Here is a 19,543-nt window from a genome sequence, read left to right as displayed (position 1 = left end):
TCGCTTGTGGTTTGCACAGGGCCCTGAGTCAGCCGTCATGGAGAACTGTTATTATCTGATAGTGCCCTTCCACAGGTTGTTGTTTTGTTCCAGTACAGGTGGACTTATGTTGCACCTGCCACAACAAGCTCGGAAAAGTCTGGCTGCCAGAAGAGAAGCCAGACCACTCTTAAATTCCCTTATCTCTGTTCCTGGCTGAACGCTGTCTCCAGCACACTAACATCAAGCCCTATGGCCCCGACTGCGCGAAGCTCTGCTGTTGCACAAGCGGTACAGCAAAAGACCTTTGCGTTTCAGAGCACGCGGCTTCCACAATAGCTCTCTCCTTCAAGTCTTAAAAGTTGCTCTACTGTCTCTTGGGCTTTGGAAAAAAGTACCAATAATGTTAAAAGGGAGGAATTATCCCAAATCCGGTTGTGAAGCAAGAGTCCTGAGAGCATGTTTACATATGCAAGCTCACGAATAATCCTGTTCTTATTAACAAAGAACGGAAAGCCAAAGCAGAACCCTCTGAGGCAGCGCAAGGCTAAAGAGCTGGGCTCTGTGTCGCAGGTAGAGCTGTCTCTTACATCCAGATGAAAGTCCTGAGTTCCAAGTGAAAATGGCCTGAGGCACCGTCATCTCCATGGGTGGGAAGTATCAAAGCAAGGCAAAGCAAAAACCTTGGGACTAATGCCTCTTCCTGTGTATCTTTGCAGGAGATGCTACCTACCTGGACATCTTCCGGGAGTTCTCTCACATGGCTTCCAACAACCCTGAGAAACTCAAGAGGAGGAGCCTACATTTCAGCCACTCCTGCAGATAGTCCCCTCCCTCCCTCTGCCGGGACCTTCTGCGGGAAGGTCAAGCTCTGAGCTGCCCGAGCCCCGCGAGCGCGGAGCGGCAGAAACACCCGAGCAGGCGTAACAGGCAAGCTGAGCTCAGCTCCTGACGGAAGAGGTTCTCTGTTCAGACACGCTCCTGCTGCAAACCTGTGTTTTCCCTGGTGTCTGCTTTTACACCCTGCCCGGGAAGATGACGGACGTTCCAGGGGTAATTCCAGAACAGGTGTGCGTTCAGACTGTAGGCTTGGGTCCCATGCCTTGCGGTGCCTGAATGCAGTTTAAAATGAGTCAAGCTGATCTTTCAGCTCTCAACGCCCTTTCTACGTTGCTATTTCTGGGAAAATCTCCCCTTGCTGGGTGTATGCAAACACGAGCGATACTGCAACAATCCCCCTCCCTCAGATGAAGTACAGGTAAGTGGTCCTGACCATTGAGCATGCCAGGAGACCAAGCCTGAAGCGCTCCTGAGACTGAGGAAAAGCGAATGTGCCAGACTTTTAGTTCCGCTGCTTTGCGGCAGCGTCGCTGGAGCCAGACCGCTCGGCTCGGTAACAGACGGCGCCGGCCGCCTGCCGCGCTCCGAGGTGGTGCCGGCTTCCCGCAGCGGCGACAGAACGCCGTTCCCCGTGGCACGAAGCCCTCCGCACGCAGCCCTCCCGTCCTCGCGCAGGAGAAAGGCTGCCCGGCACGCGGCGCCGGGCTACCGCTAAGCCGTAGCGGTCCCAGTCCCGACCGGTCGGCTGCAAAACCTTTGGCAAAAGACTTCATTGTGCTGTGTAACTCACCTCGTGAGATACCTCTACCGCTGAGTGCTTTGAGATATTTGGTTTAGCATGGAGCAGGAAATGTAACACCGAGCCCATGGAGACTTTGCGAGCGATGCTGAAAGCGGAATCTAGCTCTTTCCCTCAGGGGGTCTCTATCTCCTGCTAGCTGCGCGTCTCACTGTTAGGAGAGTTGTACTCTTCTCTAAGGCACGGCTTACAGTACTATTTTTGTCATTTTTATTATTGTATGTCATAGTTACCGAAAATAATAAAAGGTTATGCGTGGACTATACAGGTATAGGCACCACGACGTAATAAAGTGCGTTGTCACAATGATGTGTATGAACTACGACATGCGGAAATGTAATATATCTTATGGCAGAAGAAATGTATTTTTTTCAAAAGGTGGGAGTAAAAAAATCTCACATGCAAACAGTATCTATGAAGTGAGAATAAAGACCGGCTTGGTTTCTTTGAAATTCACACACCTTTCCTCATTCTTTCTGACCCTAGATCTTTACAAGCCAGTGAAGCACTTTAGTATGAGAAGGTTTAAAATATGAAATTTATCTGGCACGGGTTTACGGCTTGAAGAGGGAAAGCTAAATGAACTTTTCTCCAAAGAGTCACAAGATTCTAACTCTCTTGGTAGCCCTTCTGTTTTATCTGATTAAGAAATGCTCTAATTTCATTAATGCTATTAATGAAGCACACTAGCAATGTGGCAGCTTCATAGACACCTCCGTCCTTCTGGCAAGGTGTTTCTCCTGAGAGACAAGCCTCCGAACGTCTCCCTAGCCAGACGAGAGGATGCGGCTTTCACGAGCCGTCACGGCCACAGGCACCCAAGGAGAGACGGCACTGGGCGAGCACGGAGCTGCGCGGCGGGAAGCGCTCGGTGAAAGGGCCGGGCTGTGGCTCAGGGTGATGGGCTTGCAGGGGAGCAGCTGCTAGCCGGCTCCTGGTCACATCTGCGGAAGAGCTTGCCATGCAGCTTGCAGCAGGCAAGGGACTCGAAACAACCTCTTGCATTTCCTGCTGCTCAGCTTTCATTTCTATGACAGCTAGCATCAAAGCTTTCCATCGGGGCGGAACGATAGCCTGGCAGCTAGAGCAGAGAGCTGGCACTCCAGATTTATACCTTTCCATGGCAGTGCCCTGTGATTCTGAGTAGAACACTGACTCCCGTTTGTGCCTCAATTTTTGCTCCACGCTGGAAATCCGCCCCTCGGATATAAGGAGCTCCAAATAGGACAGATATTCCAGTGATGATATCACAGGCGCTAAGGTATGACCCTAATGAAGAATTTGTACGGCTGATTTCTCAACTACAGCAGGCTACGGGAATGCTGTGTAATAAAGAGGTAGCTGCTAAGCTGAAAATTAGCCCACACCCTCAGAGAGGATTGCTCTAATCTGCCTTCAAACTGGATACCTCTTATGCTTCCACTAGCTTAGAAACCATTATTTTATTCTACTAAAGGTGGCACAAGCAGGTGTGAAGCAAATTTTCTCCGTGTCCCTCTCCCGTAGTGACCCCCCCGCCTTCTGCTCTTCCAGCCTTAGGTCTCCGTACGACCGACAGACGTTCCCTGCCCACTCACATACCGCGCTGCCAAGGCATCTCCCTCCTGGCTTGCAACACCCCTTGCTCTTCTGGGTCTGCACACGTATAAACCGAAGCACACACCCCTGTCCTGTGTTGCCACATACCTCGTGTTCCAAATCTGACCACCAGACAAGACATCGCCACTTGATCCCTCGTTCTGCGCTCCTCTGTCCCAAAATTGGCTCCTCCTGGAAATTGTATTATATGATGCAGAATTCTGTAGTGACTTTTTTTTTTTTTTTTTTTTTTTTTTTTTTTTTGGTGCACTGGGACCTGTATAAAGATACTTTCATCGATTTCCTTTTAGCTGACCTTCAGCCGTCCCATTTAGTCCCAGTGGTAACAAGTCTGGACATTCTGAGAGGGGCTCTCTCCTGAGGGCAAAGTGCGTGTGTACGCACACGTATAGATGTGCGCATGCCTAAGGCATCGCCATCTCTCAGTAATCACTGCATGGCATTCACGTGAGTTTTGCATTCCCAGGGCACGCCCAGATGTTCTGCTTAGAAGCTTAATTTCTTTTCTCTTTTTCTTGTCCTTAGTGCTTTTTTTCCTTCATGGCATCCTTTCTCAACAGGGTCACTCAGACTGCAGTGTTGCCTAAAGCCACTCTTCGCTCTCACCACTCGGCAAAGCAGCTGCATTTCCCGGTGCAGAAGACCCAGAGAACGGGCTGGCTTGGCCGCTGCAACGGAGCCCACGTGTCCCTACCCACTGTAGCTTGGCTGGCGCGTTACAGCTCCATCGATCTGGGTTTGGTCTACTCTCTGTAGATGCTCCTTGTGAATTAAAAAAACACAGAAGAGGAGCTGGGGTAGGCCTAGAGACCCAGCGAGAAGTGCTGCAGGGAGGATACCCAGGCTCTTAAAAGGTTCTCAGGCAAAAAAGTGAGACTTTCAAAAGTGTCTCGGTGCTTGGCTTCCAAAGATGTCAGCAGCAAACTGAAGGCTATGAGGATCCCACCTCCATTTTTGGAACCAAAAATCTTTTTGGCCCTGTGCATTTAGGCTTCTGCAAGTAAGGTCTGGACGTGTTTGAAAAAGACTTTTCCAGAGCCAACGCTTAGAAGTGTTTCAACCCAAATATTGGTTGAAAACAAAACAAAGTCAAACTAAACCCCCAGACGCAGTCCGTATTCAGAGCATTTTATTATTTAAAAAAGTTACAAAACAAAGCTCGTTGATTTCTTGTTAACTCTTGTTTTCTACAGAAAGTCATAAACAAGATCATAACAGAGTAAAATGCTCCTGAGCAAACAACATCATCAAAAATAAATGTGGTATTTTATGTACACATAAGTTACTGTCAAATATTAACATTAAACCGGCTCTATTTATAAATGGACTGCAACAAAAACGCAGCATGGTTTTAGTCTTCTAAATAAATCAGATGCTTTGTCTGCGACATAAAGAAGTTCCCAACACCATTTCTTCTCTTTCCTTTCCTCTAAGATAGTGAGTCTCGTTTGAAATAATCTGGGTTAAGTCCAAAAGCATCTCAGCAGCAGCATTCTGTGCGTTGTCCTCAAAAGGCAACAGCAGTAGGTGAAGGACAGAGAGGTGGCTCGGATGCAAAGCTGTAATCAGAGCCACCTCGTGCTGTCAGGCGCGCTGTCGTCCTCGAGACGACGCTGACTGATACGAGCACACACTCCTCGGCCAGCATTGGAGGTCTTTCCGTTCACAGCCAGGCTGGCTTTTCTCTTGAGTGCGTTTGTGAAATGTAGATGGGCCTGTCTGAAGCCACAGACGGATTTCCTCACAGGGGTTTAAAAGTTAAAAGCTATGAATAGGCTTTTACGAGGACTCGACGACTGTCCCAGGGAGCAGAATTGCAGTTCTCCCCTCCCCAGATACTCATTAGGAACAAAAGAACATTGCATGATGCCTGAATCCAGGACACACGGCTGGTTTAATAATGAACTGTAATAGCTGGAGGAGGATCGCTAAGCTCAGCAGTGTGGTGTTTAGGTGCTCACAGATCGCCGACCCAGAACATTTCTGTTCGCGACCTTTCTGACAGCACCTGAGCTTTCGGGGAGTTTCAAGCCTCCCACTTCTTCTGCGCACACAAACACTTCCTTAGCTGTTCAGTTCCCCTTCCGCAGAGCTGTCCTTCGTGTGTGTAAATCCATTAGGCACCACATCCGGGCAAAGCTCTGGCATTTCCACCTTGCTGGAGAGTGGGTGAAGATGCAGGTCACTGTTGCTGCTCATGGCAATAGTCACTCCAGGAGGGTGAGTATGAGCAGAATCATCACCTTTTCCAGCTTCTTCTTGCACAACTCGGTAGTTTTCTAGGGTCAAGCTCATGCTGGGGACGGTAGGAGTGTGAGTTACTTTCAACGTCTTCTTTGACCTGAACCTTTGGTAGCAGAAGAGGAGACACAAGACCAGCGTGTCTATAAGTAGCTCAAACATTTCAACTACAGACAACACTGAGGATCCAAACCAGAGGCTCCATTGGCTTCCCATGCTGGACAGAAGCAGATTCTCCTGCGGAAAGAATCAAAGGGTTGTGTTTATCAAACACGGCAGAGCTCTGGGAACATGAAATTATTGCATATTGCCAGCAGGTCGGTTAGCTGCTTGCCATTGGGGAGTAATTTTGTGTGACCGTGTAAAATAGGAAATTTTCAAGTCTCTTCCTTAAGAAGAGTAATCCCATCCCATCCTGGGGGCTGTAAATAATCCTCCCTCCAACCCTACCCAGCACGCCATAACTAAGGACAGGTAACAATGTCTTGAGCTGATATAGTGCAACCTACTGAGAGTAAAGGAGACTCGTTCACAGACTGGTAGTTCAGTTGCTGGTAGAAGATAGTCACCTTGGCAATATCATTCCTGTGTTGGAGAAAGAGAGCAGTTAGCGACGATGGGATGCCACGTCATTCACCTGCCGGCATTCTGGTCTCGACGTTACATGTGGATTGCTAGGGAATGGGTTTCACCACTCGCTCAAGCTTTCTTCCTGAGGGTGTTTAACATGGGCTTGGGAAAAGGTTACAGAAGTGACTGTCTTACAGTGTTGTGAGGGAAGATGGGAAATTTATTGGGTGACCCTGTACCTTTTTCTCTTCTCCTCCCTTTCCGGTCTAACATCTACAAATTCTACAAGGATGAAGAGTTAATCCGTAGTGTTAACAGGAGCACCGTCCTGCAGTAACTAACCTGTTGCTGGTAGAGTTATATCCATTCTGATGCCTTAGAGCTTGGCGGATCCAGTCCTGCAGCAGAGTATATGTATGTTATTGGCAATCCTGTCTTCCGAGTTTTTGTATGTTTAATATTTTGTAAATGTAGGTTTCATAAGCAATAAAATGGCTATTGCAAATAATAAAAAAGGATGTAATTGTTTGGTTTATAACACATAGTGGTAGCTATCAGGTGGCAGCTATATTTGCCAGAATAGCAAGGAAATACACACTGATATTTTAGGCGTGTATAGTATTCTGGTTCTTAAATCCTGCCTTTAATGGCAACCCCACCAAACAATTTCCTCTTTTCAAATGGATTGGTTGTATTTACATCCACATTATCACCTATATCACATGAATTAATTACCTGGTCATACAGCCTGACTGCCCATTTAACATTAGAACATGAGGAATGGCAGGAGGTCATCTGTTGACTCACAGAGTTTCCACTGCAGCCCCGCAGCACCTCACAAACAGTAACAAGCGAGTTGTTACGCCACAACACCCACTGGAAGCAGCAAGTCATTAACGCCGTTTGGTAGGTGGGAACGAAGGCAGTGAGGTGAATTGCTTAAGGTCACGAGGAAGTTTGGATTAGAACTGGAATTGAACGTACCTCTCTAGCATCTTAGCCTGGCATCTTAACTACAGGGTCATCCCCCTGGGCCCAGGTTTTGGACCAGTTTGCTTTATTTGCCACTTCCATTGCTGCTGCCTGTGTCGTTGTTTTCACCCTTAACAGTCACAGTAAATAGGGTAACCCCTCTAAACACAGCAGCTGTCGGTATGCACTACCTGAGACTTCGCTGACGGCCACTTAGCTGTCCCAGCAGACACCTTGTACAGTGATTCCCTGATAAGATAAAAATGGGGATTATGATCACTATGACTCTTGGCATTTAAAAGTGAATACATGAAGGAGTTTAACAATGCCAACTACTTGCCCAAAACAGAAGTTCTGGGGGCAACTCTTGAGAACCTTGGAAAAAGCTTTGTAAATCGGCTTAGAAAATGAAATCAGACGTTGCCTGAAAACTGTTCAGGTCAGGAGGAAAACCAGAACAGTTTCAAAATCCTGGAAACTTTTCTTTGATGCTTTCAAAACCAAAATATTTGATATTTTGCTGTACAATTATGTCTTTCCATTTTGAAATTGATGTACCAGAAAAAAGGTGAATCAAGAAAAAGAATACAGATTGAAAAATGACACAAACAATTTGGTTTGGGCTTAATAAAACATTTCAGTGTGATTAACACAACCTCCCCTCTCTGCTGTCACGCACACACAAAATTCTTATTTAATTTGCCTAATGCTGTCATCTTTTTCCTTTCTCAGCACTGGCGTTCAAACATTCAAATGCCAAAATTCAGTCAGCCAGTTGGTCCATAAATTTTCCACTAAGTTGCCCACGTTTCCGCTGGTGTAATTTTCCTCTGCAAGCTGGCATTTATTGTGTTCTACTTTTGTGACCTACCGGCAAGGCTTGGGGCACTGGTCAAAACAATTCAGGTGATGATTTCTGAGCCTGTTGTACAGCTGGTAAAAGCAGTGACCTGGTGAAAGAAATGGGAGGAACACACTCAGACACTTCCTCGGGAAATGGAAGGCTACCAAATGGAAAGCTACCAAAACCTCTGCCCTCACTTGGCCTTCCCAAGCACACAGCGCTCTCTGAGACCTGTTTTGGCCTCACTCACACTTTGGAATGGTTCCAGACGGCCGAGCTAACCACCTGTGTGCAACGCAGGTGCCTTCCCTGTGCGGGTCTGCTGAGGATAGGCCAACCAGAAAACCAAGAGAAGTTATTCAAATCTTTGTCTTGCACCAGCACAGCCACCGATATGGGTAACATGAAAGAGCTCGACCCTACATTGATGTCCTTAATAAAGGGACCCTACATTGATGTCCTTAATAAAGGGATGTTTGATAGCACCACAATTTTTTATGCACTAACTTGATATCCATGCAAATACACAGAAAGGTCTCTGCCATCTGGCTGGATGCAGTGATGTGAGGAAATAGTCTAAGCAGGAAATAGGCCCACAGTAGAAGGGCAGTAATCTAAGGAGTCATGTAACCAGTGACGGCTGGAGGAAGGTGTTCCCTTCCGACAAGGACAGGACAGCCGGCTGGTGGTCTTACCCCATGCAGGCTGCTTATTGTAGTTACAGTATTCAGCACCGGGAGGCAGCGGGTAGTAGTAATAACCACAGCCACATTTTCGAACCATTATGTGCTGAAAGCAGGAATGCAAACAAGCCTGGAAAATAAAGGCGGCGTAAGAGATTGGATAAGCCAGAAATTCTCAAGTGCCCAAATCTTCCGTCTGTAGCATGCAGCTGCTAGGAGACAATGAACAGATTTTGTTGCAGCAAAAAGACACCGGCCGTTACTAGAGCATGGTGGTGCAAAAAGTTTTCACTTTTCATTCCTTGGCTTTACCTCTGAAAACAGTACTGAGCTCAGTGAGATAGAATTTTCCCCAGCTCCTTGTTTCATTACACCCAGTAAGATCTCACTCAAACAGCCCAAGCTGTCTAGAGCCAGGAGCAACTACTTACACGAATAAAGACCTGATGGCCCAAGAACTTCTTCTAGAACAGTCCAGCTGCCTTGACTGGTTCACTGTCTGATCTCTCCTGTGTTACAAGGAGGGAAGAGCCCCAGTGTCTGGGACTGAGTATCCCCCACTCAGTAAAACACATCCCAAGTTATAACACCCTTCTTTTCAGAAGGGCATGAATCTCTCTGCTATCTCCAGCAATGAACCTGCTGATTTGTAAAAGCTCTCTGGAGAGTAAGGAATGACTTGTTTGCTATTCATCCACTCTGAATAAGCGGGGGCCTCAGCCAGCCACTCTGACAATACCTGCAGGGTGTAGGAGTTGTTGTACAGGAGTTTAACATTCACATCATTGCCATCCATTGTGCATTTCCCGTAATTCCCACCCAGGCGATTCACCTCATCCTGTGGACACAGAAAAGAGGCCTGAGTGATTAGGAGCTTTAATTGGACCTAGCCATCACCAGCTAAACTTAACTGGATGGAGCATCATATAAAGGACAGGAAGTGTAGTAATGCATGCGAGCAGCCAAGCTATACCTTGCTAATAAAATATATAGTAGCAGGGCAAAGGTAGGAGAGTGCATTTGGTCAGGCACTGGCTCAGCTGACAAGCAGTAACTCATCGCGTCAAAAGAACTAAATCACTTCTGAATGTTTGTTCTCATCCTAATGCACACCCGCAGCCCCCTGTGTAGAGCTGGAATGAGATCTAAGAGGTGTAAGAGCCTCAGTGTAAAATAAATCAGGCCCCAATGTACTGAGGACCAACAGGCCACTTGCACACTTGGAATAATTTTGTTTTACCCATGGGAACCTGAGCACAGTGAAGAGAGAAAAGGGACTTGCACGAATATATATGCACAGTCGAGAAGTGACCCCAAGAGTCCCACCAGTCCGTTGCATGGGTCAGCCACAGTGTTCAGCGCCTCAGAACTTTCTGCAATCAGAAGGAAAAGAAACAATGCTCTCGAGCAAGTGGCTAACCTGCTGAATGCTTATGGTAGTTTCAATGCCTGGTCTGATGTCAAAGCCTTCATGCTCAAGGAACGGTGTCTGGTTGTGGTTGTGTATCATCACTTTCACACCTGCTACTGTAGACAAGAGGGGGATGTGATCCTTCTGCTCTGCTCTCAGGATAAGGGAAAGTCCTGTAAACCACAGAAAAGGGAAGGAGATAACAATTTATTTTGAGCCAAAATAGGAACATCACCACGTCTTGAATTCTCAGTGCTGATCAGATTGCTGTCTTAGCTCACAGAAGAGAAGTTCTTTTTCCTTAGAGACCTGGTGAGAGGTCGGGTAGCAATTCCACCAGCCTATTCCAAAACTGTAATAATATTCTGCTTGCTATAAGTTAAGATATGGCTATCATATACATGTGGCTATTGAAGCAAGCAAATACAGTATATAATTTGTGCCACCAGACTAGAAGAGAGTGTTATATGTCAGTAAGTCATGTATAGAAGACATATATTTAATCCATGGCCAAATTATATTAACTTTAGCTCTTCTTCCCACCTTTTGCCAAATAACATACCGTAAGGAACTCCTGGTTTTGTAGCTGTCCAAAACGGATCTGTTCCCTTGCTATTAAAAGTATAGCAGCTTCCAAAGACTGGGTGGTGAAAGTGAACATAGTCACTGAAATCAAGAGAGATTTTGATGAGTTTAAATTATGAGTGTAGCAATACCTTTACTTCTATGTAGGATGTGTTTTGTGTGTGTATATGTACAGGAGTGCCTATGGGAGAGTTGTTAACTCACCGGAAACAAGGGAAAAAATTGGATGCAAAGGGATTCACTGCTCACCCAAGGTTACAGCCAGAGCAGCAAACACAGGAGTCAAATTCAGAGTTCTGACTTGCTTTTCCTTCCACCAAGTAGACTAAATATTTCCTTGCTTGTTCCAACAACCAGGCTGGTTGAAGTTCTGTGCTCTAATCAATAGGAGAAATAGATTCTCTCTTTCCTTGTTTTCTTAAAAATTATACCACTTATTATGATCATGCTGAACCTCCCTGGCCAAATCAGCCTCCACATTCCACCAGTTTATAAGAGTTCTTAAGAAGAGTTGGATGAACACATGTACAAAAGTGATGATGCTCACCATCAAGTGCACAGAGAGATAGATTACATGAAAGCATCAGAAACACTAAGTGCAGAAGAACGTAAGAGTCAGTTGCCCCCAGGAAAGATAAGATAGGACCTTATCTCATAAAACGATCTACAACAAACTTTGTAGACCCCTCTCCTCTTTGCTGAAAGTGCTCATAAAAACACTTGTTTGCCTTCTGCTTATTCTGTGTCATAGATGAGTGCATTGCTGTTCATTCAAGCCATCAGCTGAAAACAAGTAGGCCAGCAAATGGCTGGCGTGTGCCTGAGGCACAGCATTGCCTTGGGTGGTGTATGTCAGTTGGGTTTGGAAGAGCTTCCGACAGTGGAGACCGTAGGCATGCGGGAAAAAGGAGGTACACCTTTGCCTTTGGTATGTGCAGCAGGCTCACTTCTTTACCTCTGGGGACAGAAGGATGCAAAAAGACCATCTCACCCTTTTGGCATTAACTGAGTCCTCCTGGCATAATAGTTGAGAACAATCCTTGTGCTCAGGGGGCAAGTGCTACGGTAGAGTTGTGAGAGCCTTCTTCCCCTTCTCTCCCCCCTTTTCATTGTTACAACAAAAAGGAATACGACTTTTATCCATTGGATAGCTGAGGATTCCTGCTCCTTTCCTCCCATGCAGATAGACATTAATTATTTGCCATTCAAGACAGTCAATGCATCTTTGTACCAGTAAAGGTTTAATTCCTGCTTAGGTTTCTTTGACAACCTAAGACTCTAACTCACAGTCATAGAGGTAAGTCATGGCAGAGCACTAATTTCTAGGTTCCTAGCTCCAAGTTCTGATCATGGAAGGCTGTTCTTTCTTTCAGTCAGATCTCCAACAAGGGCTAAGCCTGGCAGCATGCCATGAGGTGCAGTGCCTGCACTGCCTGAAAGTGTGGGTTCAGTTTCAGTCTCCCAAGTCCTTGAGTTCTGCGGAAATCACAGTTAGCATCTCAAGAAGTAACATACCTGGGTCTGCAGGGCTCCCCATCATACTGACAGGAGTAGACCATATCTTCTATTTGCTCCTCATGATCAGAAACATTGATTATAACTGGTAGCTGGGACATGATATTCATGTAGTGAAACCTGTACCATTCAAGAATTGCATCCATCCCAGATGAATAGGTCTTGTAGAAGCAATTTCCACCTGTGGCATTGCACTGGAAGAAAAGAAGAGGCAGCTATTCAGCACAGCCAGAACATGACAGCCTAAGGGTAACAGAGATCAGGGGGTAAAGGCAATACTGGATACAGGGACAAGGGGAACCTCTATTTTTCCAGAAAGTGAAATCTCCGATCATTTTAGTTATCACAGAATCACAGAATGGCTGAGGTTGGAAGGGACCTCTGGAGGTCATCTTGTCGTGTGCTAAACACCTTCTCTCCTTGAAGCTGAATTAGGTGTTCTACTTCATCTCAGGGGAATGAGTGCAGGGGAACAGAGGCAGGAGAAGAGAGCAGACAAGCAAATTCAGGTACCTTGGAAGAAGGAAGGACAGGGCTGGTGGGAATCCTCTACAACCCATGAATCATGAACCAAGTCCTGAGATGGTTTCTTTGTTCTTACTCAGGACTTAGACAGGTGAACACCCACAGATTCTGGTGAAAGTGTGCCTGGTGAAGGACTTCAGGATAGGGCAGGACGATAATAATCAGGAAAAAATTGCTGGCCTTTCAAGCCACATCAATGTCTCTGTCATAGCTTCTGCTCTTAGATCTACGCTAACCCTGTTTTTGATGTGAAGAATCTGAAGCATTTGCACTCTTCTCCAAAGTCACACATACACATTTATTGTATTCATCCTCTTGACGTGTTATTGCCATCTTTCATTTTATCTGCAACATTTCTAGTGCCCCCAGTACCACAGCATTTAGACACTGAGGGAATCCTCGCATGTTGTTTCTCTGTTATTTCTAGGCTCACCTGCTAAGTCTAGATGTTTTGTATATTTTTAGAAAGGGGTACAATGATTCCCATAGCCTGCTGCTACCATTCTCTACTGAATTTGTCACTACCAGAAGGACTTTACAGCTGGGTGAGCTGTGTAAGACCATTGACGTTGCTATTGTTTCACTTCACAAGAATCCTGGCAATCAGCATAAACTGTTAGAGGCGGGGATGGACTCTCCTGGAACATCCTCCAAGCTGTCACTACACAGCACTGAAACTATCTATTTTTTCACTCATTTTTTTTGAATGTACCTTGTGAGATCTTTGTCAGGGCCCTGAGTGCATTGATAGGGTTCCAGGGCCCTGAGCAGCTTCACCTGGAGCCTCCACCCACACCCTCTGCCCAGGAGGGCATTTAAGCTCAGCTTGGGGTCTTCACCCTCCTCGGGCTGTGCTGTGGGGCTGCTGCTTTCTAGCTGGGCTGCTGCGCTCCTGCCTCGCCTTGGACCCTGTCAGTCCCGTGGGCTAACTTCATGGCCTGCTCTTGAACCTGCCTCATTGCCATGAACTTGCCTGATGAGCTGGGCTCTTGGTTGGACCTGGCCGCCACCTGTGACCTTTCCTGCTCGCCTGCTCAGGTACCGTGGGATGGGTCCCTGCCCTGCCGGCAGGCTCCCCCTCTGCCCCTGTCCCTTAGGGAGCAGCCGGTCCTCGCTGCTCGCGTCTGTAGCCTGGTTAAAATCTCAAAGAGGACATGCACTTACCAGCCTGAAGCCCACGCTGGAATCCTTCTTCCCTGACCTGTTACTGTGGTCAGGCATTCTCAAGAGTGAGAAGTTTTGGCTCAGCTTGAAGCTAGATCTGCTGAGGTTTCCTATGCTTGACAAGTCTTTTACGTGGATGTTTTTCTCATTCATGTGGAATAAGCTGGCTGACGTGTTGATGCCATACAAAAAAGTGATAGATTCCTCTGCCATCTGATCCAATTGAACCAAATGTTCACTAACTAGTTCAAATCTGCAAGGAACAGAAATAGGAGCTATTTGTAAATATCCATGTTTCCATTAGACAAAAGCACTGTGTTTTATGTACCCTCACAGTATCTATGGAAAGGCTACTCTCCCAGTCCCTGCAGACCTTGATGTCTGTGTGAGAAAAGCAAGCAATTACGGTGCTTACGCTTAGTGTACCTAACTGCAATAAATTAATTTATTAGGAGCTCCGGTAGCTGAATTTCCAGTTGCTGGATCTTCCACTGAAAACCTCAGAACTTGTAGCTGTGCAACATCAGCTGCACAAACTGGCCTTCCTGTCAGCCAATTAGATAATTGTTCCGTGGACATTACATAATTCCTTTACTATGTAATTTGAAACGTCTCGATAACTTGCCACTACTGTGCGAGCCTTGTTTGACAAACAGGGCCACATAGACTCCCATAGAAGTTATATTTTTTTTCCTTAAAGCCATTCTGCAGCACAAAAACCCAAGCAGAATCAGCTCTAGCATGCATCATTCCAGAGATGGATAGTTTAGTTATGAATGAATACACACAGTACCCGTGTTTTTCAGGGGAAGACTGTTTTTATCAGAGCATAAAATCAGCCAGCAGCCTGAACCAAGTCACAAGGCAGAGTTCCCTCTATCCTGACTCAGTGCATGAAATAAACTGCTACATGCTGTTGCACAATTCCCAACAAGATCTTATCTTAAAACCAGTTTGAAAATAACAATAGTCCCTTTCCAGCCCTGTAAGGCAGAGAGCCCTCCCTCTACCTTCAGCCTCCTCCAGGCTGCAGTCATAAGGTAGCTGACCCTTCCTGAATCCTCGTGACTGTAAAGACACGACTACGCCAAGGGGAAAGCGCAGGCTACCTGTATGGGTCCAGGTTACAGATGGTAATTGCTGGAAACATCTTGGGCTCTGAATGTATTGACATTGTCAGGACGACAGGGTAGGCCCAGTACTGGCTGAACATAAGTGCAAATTGCCAGTATAACATGCCAAAGCTGGCAAGTAAAAGCAGAGTCCAAAAAGCTGTTTTCATCCTATTGCTGTCTGAGCATACAAGGCGGATGGTGCCATGGATTGTTGTGTTCTTGCAGAAGAACTCAAACATATCCTTGAAGGAATCATAAAACTCAATCAAGCCTTCTTTCTTCTCTTCTTCTCTTGCCACTTCCTGCTCCATCCTCTAAGTCTGTTTCTGTTCAATAAAAAAGAAAAAAAAAAATCTTATTAGCTTCTTAGAAAGACCATGGCCAACCTGTGGACTCTTACAAGCAGGGCGTCAGTGAGTTTGTTATTGGCAAAAGCTGAAAATAACTGTGAGCTGAGATTCATCTGTCTTTCCAGGGTTTGGACACCAGGAAGTAGTCAAATGTTCTGCGTACTGCTGCCGAAGTCACTCGAGGCGTTCTGCCAGACTTACACTATGGCTTCTCTGTTAGTATGGATGTGCAAAAGTGACTAATACACAAGCTGCTGAGAAGTTTTCAGCCAAAGGGGTGTGTAGTTTTCTTCTTTCTAAGAACACTGAGGACCAACATTTAATTCTCAAACATTGTGTCGGGGTGCGTTAATACAGATCCATAACTAATTCATTATTACAAGTACATTGCTAGTGAAACATGCTGGCCTGTAGGGCTGAAACAAGACTGTCACAGAACTAGTAAGGCTTCAGCCTTACATCAAGGAACCGGGATAAATCCAACTTTCAAGTGAATGAAAGGGATCTGGTTTTAATTTTTGCTGTATGATCTCTCATTCTGCAGAACGGAGGTAAACAGGATTAATTCCTGCCACCCCTGAAAGAGAGCCTCTTCCAAGATGAAATATAGTAGGTATTTCATAGGTCAGATGAGCAGAATTGGGTATTTAGGAAAGGAAGTGGAGAAAAACACCACCTCAGTTGGAACCACAGAGGGGTTTAACCACATTAGGACATGGATAAAGCATTGCAAATACTAGCTCAAGTCTGAAGACCACAGAAATATTAATTACTGCTACTAACAGAAATTTTGCCACCTATCTCCTACATAAATAGTTTCTTCCAGGAATCTAAAAATCTTCTCTTTCTCTCTATTTTATGGAAGCAAAAAGGAAGCACAGAAACTGAAAATCGCCCAGCAAGAGTGGCATAACTGGAAATCAAAATCCGTATCTCCTTTGCCACAGTAAGTAAAACATCTACTATGCTACTCTAGATAATTTCAGACTTTATGCTGATGAAAGTGTGAGCATTACTTATGCTCATATGTTTTAGCCAGTACAGACTGAGGACATCTTCCTAGCTTTTAGTACCAGTTTGGGACACTGGACTAGTGTTGACATACTTCCACTTACTGAACGTGACATCAAGTCCTGTAATATGTGAGTTTCCAACATTACAGCACTCCGTGAATCACCCTACCTATTATGCTATTAAGAGAAGTTTACTGAGTACAACACTTGGGTCCAACCTTAACTCCAAATAAAAACCTTATAAACACAATAACAGAGTTTGAAGACAAGGAGTGCGCAAATAACTAAAGAATTGTTGCAAGTGGGGACATGATAATAAAACAAAAGCTCGGGTCCTTCGCTGAGTGTCAGGCCTTGAAGTGTTTGGTGGTGGCTCAGTCTGAGATGCCACAGCTCCGCTGATACCCACCAGTGCCCTGACCTGCAACGCCTTCATCCTCAGCTAGACCTCTCCATTTTAAACCACGGCTTTATTTCAAAGGCCCTTGGAATAGGACACTTGATATGAAATGATATCTTAGAGCTTACAAGCTGCTAAGGCAGTCTCTTCAGTGTGCCTATTCATGTCAGAAAGATTAGGAATAATCCTTAAACAGTGAAGAGCACTCCAAAAGCTGTGTACCAGATTAGCTTTAAAATAGCCCACAAAAGTGTATTATCTGACAAGGAAACCCAGTTTATCACAAGTTATTTTCCCCAAACACCACAGCACACGCCACATTTCTATTTTCTAAGCTATTGTTTAACAACAATACAAAATTAACTCAAAGGCACATGCACCTGCTCTATACTTCTATAATTAAACATGACAAATGATTTCTCAAATTTCTTAGATATACTTGCCATTGAACAAGTACAGGAAGCCCAAGCAAAGTGAAATATTAAAAAAAAAAATTAAAAAAAAAGGCATGAACAATTAAAAGAACATGTGTGATAAAGAATTGAAGTGGGAAAGTAGCAACTCCACTTTTGCTACAAGGAAGCGCTGTTTTTCTGCAGTGCGTATGTAGCTGAACTGTTGCTCCCACACAGACTATGCAGAGCCATACTCTGAACCGCTGGTTACAAATTTTGTCAGCCAACCTTACAGCTGGATGCTGCTTCAGTCAAAAAGGACTATCCATGGCAAACTCCAGACACAAATCCATGGTAGTCTTGCTACCCCCTATTACACTTTTTTCAGATTGAACTCTTATGCTAACTTGTATGTTCAACCTTTGTCTTACTCGGTTCCTTCTTTCTCATTTTATTTAGATAAGAACAAATGAAAATAAGCCTGCAGGGTATGTTAAGAAATATATTGAATGAGTCTTTAAATATTTATGGTATTTTAAGGTAGAAATGAAAGCTGTGTGAGACTAAAACAGGAAAATTTAATTTGTTATTGTTGTATTAATCTCACTAGTCAGCCTTGCTCTAATGAGAAAAAGCAGAATAAAAGGTAATAGTTACCAAAAGTGAATGCTAAATCAAATCTATCAAACACACTTTTTCTATGTATAATTTTGAATCTGAAAAACCACCTGCAAACATTCAAACTATGGCTTTCAGAGACAATCCACTGTTCTCAGACATTCTGACTGGGCTTTTAAGGCTATGGCTAGTTAGTTCATACCATTTGAATCTGCATTCTTAAAATATCTAGAATGAAAAAGCATATGATAATGCAAAAAAAACCCCAGAGGGAATCTTTCAAAACACACATGTGTACAGGCAACAGAACATCCTCTTTCCACTGGTTTCCCAGATCAGCCTACCACTAATTTATTTAACATAGCAATTGCAGTCAGGGACTTAATAAAACATGTAACAGCAACAATGACCAGTTGCCTGTCTTGTCTGTGGTAAGTGCCTGGAGAGAGGCTGCAGGTCATAAGAAAGTCAGTGGAAGTTACACAGCAGTGGCAAACAAATATATGTTCAGGTATTGTCACAGCAGCTCAATGCTCAACACATACTAAACACATACGCACGCATGTCCTGTAGTCAAATATTTAACCGCGGATAGGTATCTATATCTACATATCGATCATATATACATACAGAAATACACAGTAAAACAACTAAGACCAAATAGCAAAACACCCCACTGTACCTTGGCAGAAAGTCTATCTTTGAGTGTTTAGGGTACCCGCTAAACTCAGCCTTCGGCTCTGTCCTGAACAGAAGACAAGTCTTGGTCCAAAGCTCTCAGATTTCCTTTTCTAACTGAAGATACATTGGGAGCTGTCCAGCCTATATGGATCAAATCGATGACATCAAAAGGGGCAGGACTTAAGAAACAGATCATGGAAATTATTCAAAGCATGATCCAGGGAATAATAGGAAGTGAATGAACTGGACAAACAAGTTAACATTAAGGTTACGCTTGAGTTAAAGTTGGTTTGAGTGGTGGTGGTGCGTTAATTTTTTTTTTAATGGCTAGAATAGCTTTTTAGCCGTAATTTCTACAGAGGCCTAGTGAAGTAACCGTGGATCCTGTAAGGTTCTTTCCGCTCTGAACTTTCCCATCAAGGAACTAGCTTTCTGCTGTCTTTTCATGGTTTCCGGAGGCTTGCATGATCACTAGTAATTGAAGTCATTAAGGTTTCCACAGGTGTGCTTGAGGAATTACATACCTCAGTGTAATCTGAAATGATCAGCTACTCAGTCGAAGGCACACGTGGCAGTGGATTTCTTCCTGCTTCTCCAAGAATATTGCTTATCCATAGCGAGCTATCCCGTACCCATTAAGAATTTAACTCTTCAGATGTTGAGACTTGAATAGGCTAAATCAACCGTGATACTCAATTTAAATTAGAACACCCTGGTTTTGTAATACTGCTTAGTTAAGACTTGCAAAAGTCTGCATAAATAGTGCAGAAGTAGATTCAGAATCCTGGGACTGCTAAGACACAGGCACCTCAGATTGCTTGCGTATTAGTACTGAAATCTGCCCAGTTCAAAAAAGCTCTGCAATGGTTTTGCAAGAAGCTTGTTATATGAAAATATTAATACTCAAGATATGGATGTCTAGAGCTCCAAATCAGACCAGCAGAGCTCCTGCTTGCCTTTCAAAATTGGCTGGAACCAGACTTCCTATTACATTGGAAGTTGTGAAATACTCTCATTTGCAAAGACAATGAAAATTTCTTGTGAAATTGAATTCAAAAAGAAGGGAGAAAGGGCAAAGATCAGGGGAAACATACTCTTTTGATTTTGACTGATTTCAATCCTGTTCACATTTTTAACAGTTGCTTTGTGCTGGATTTTTAGAAAAACAAAACATGTAGAACACTCAGGTCAAATTTTAAAATTATTATTTTAAAAGATGCGAATCCTATTAAACAGCTGTTGTT

At 44.6% G+C, this 19,543-nt stretch overlaps 2 protein-coding genes across 2 annotated transcripts in view; one reads left to right on the top strand and one right to left on the bottom strand.

Annotated features, from left to right (window-relative positions):
• The window catches only part of ACAP3 (ArfGAP with coiled-coil, ankyrin repeat and PH domains 3), a 65,078-nt gene extending 64,273 nt beyond the window's left edge, over nt 1–805 (top strand). The window contains exon 30 of the mRNA XM_075721734.1: nt 699–805. Within this exon, the coding sequence (XP_075577849.1) occupies nt 699–805 (107 nt within the window). The remainder of the gene's footprint in view (nt 1–698) is intronic.
• A 4,465-nt stretch (nt 806–5,270) lies between these two features.
• SCNN1D (sodium channel epithelial 1 subunit delta) lies at nt 5,271–18,343 on the bottom strand. The gene is made up of 13 exons (XM_075721553.1): nt 18,301–18,343; nt 14,837–15,168; nt 13,728–13,980; nt 12,039–12,232; nt 10,501–10,604; nt 9,948–10,111; nt 9,267–9,365; nt 8,540–8,657; nt 7,872–7,950; nt 7,192–7,249; nt 6,371–6,426; nt 5,968–6,043; nt 5,271–5,695 (listed from the first exon to the last, which is right to left on the bottom strand). Exons 2-13 carry the CDS (start codon nt 15,151–15,153, stop codon nt 5,282–5,284), a joined length of 1,932 nt encoding a protein of 643 aa, XP_075577668.1. The 5' UTR covers nt 15,154–15,168; nt 18,301–18,343; the 3' UTR covers nt 5,271–5,281.
• Between the last annotated feature and the right edge of the window lie 1,200 nt (nt 18,344–19,543).

This window comes from Pelecanus crispus, chromosome 15 (genome assembly GCF_030463565.1).
Source record: "Pelecanus crispus isolate bPelCri1 chromosome 15, bPelCri1.pri, whole genome shotgun sequence".
Taxonomy (NCBI): Eukaryota; Metazoa; Chordata; class Aves; order Pelecaniformes; family Pelecanidae; genus Pelecanus; species Pelecanus crispus.
The sequence above is the reverse complement of the archived record's forward strand: the minus strand, read 5'-3'. Positions and strand labels throughout refer to the sequence as shown.

Bases quoted from the DNA above. Each gene is read 5' to 3' on its own strand.
- SCNN1D (XM_075721553.1), bottom strand. From the start codon at position 15,153: ATGGAGCAGGAAGTGGCAAGAGAAGAAGAGAAGAAAGAAGGCTTGATT. The intron at 13,981-14,836 runs GTAGCCTGCGCT...TGTTCCTTGCAG, and splicing joins TGTAACCTGGACCCATACAG to ATTTGAACTAGTTAGTGAAC. The intron at 8,658-9,266 runs GTATTGTCAGAG...TTTATTTTCCAG, and splicing joins ACAACTCCTACACCCTGCAG to GCTTGTTTGCATTCCTGCTT.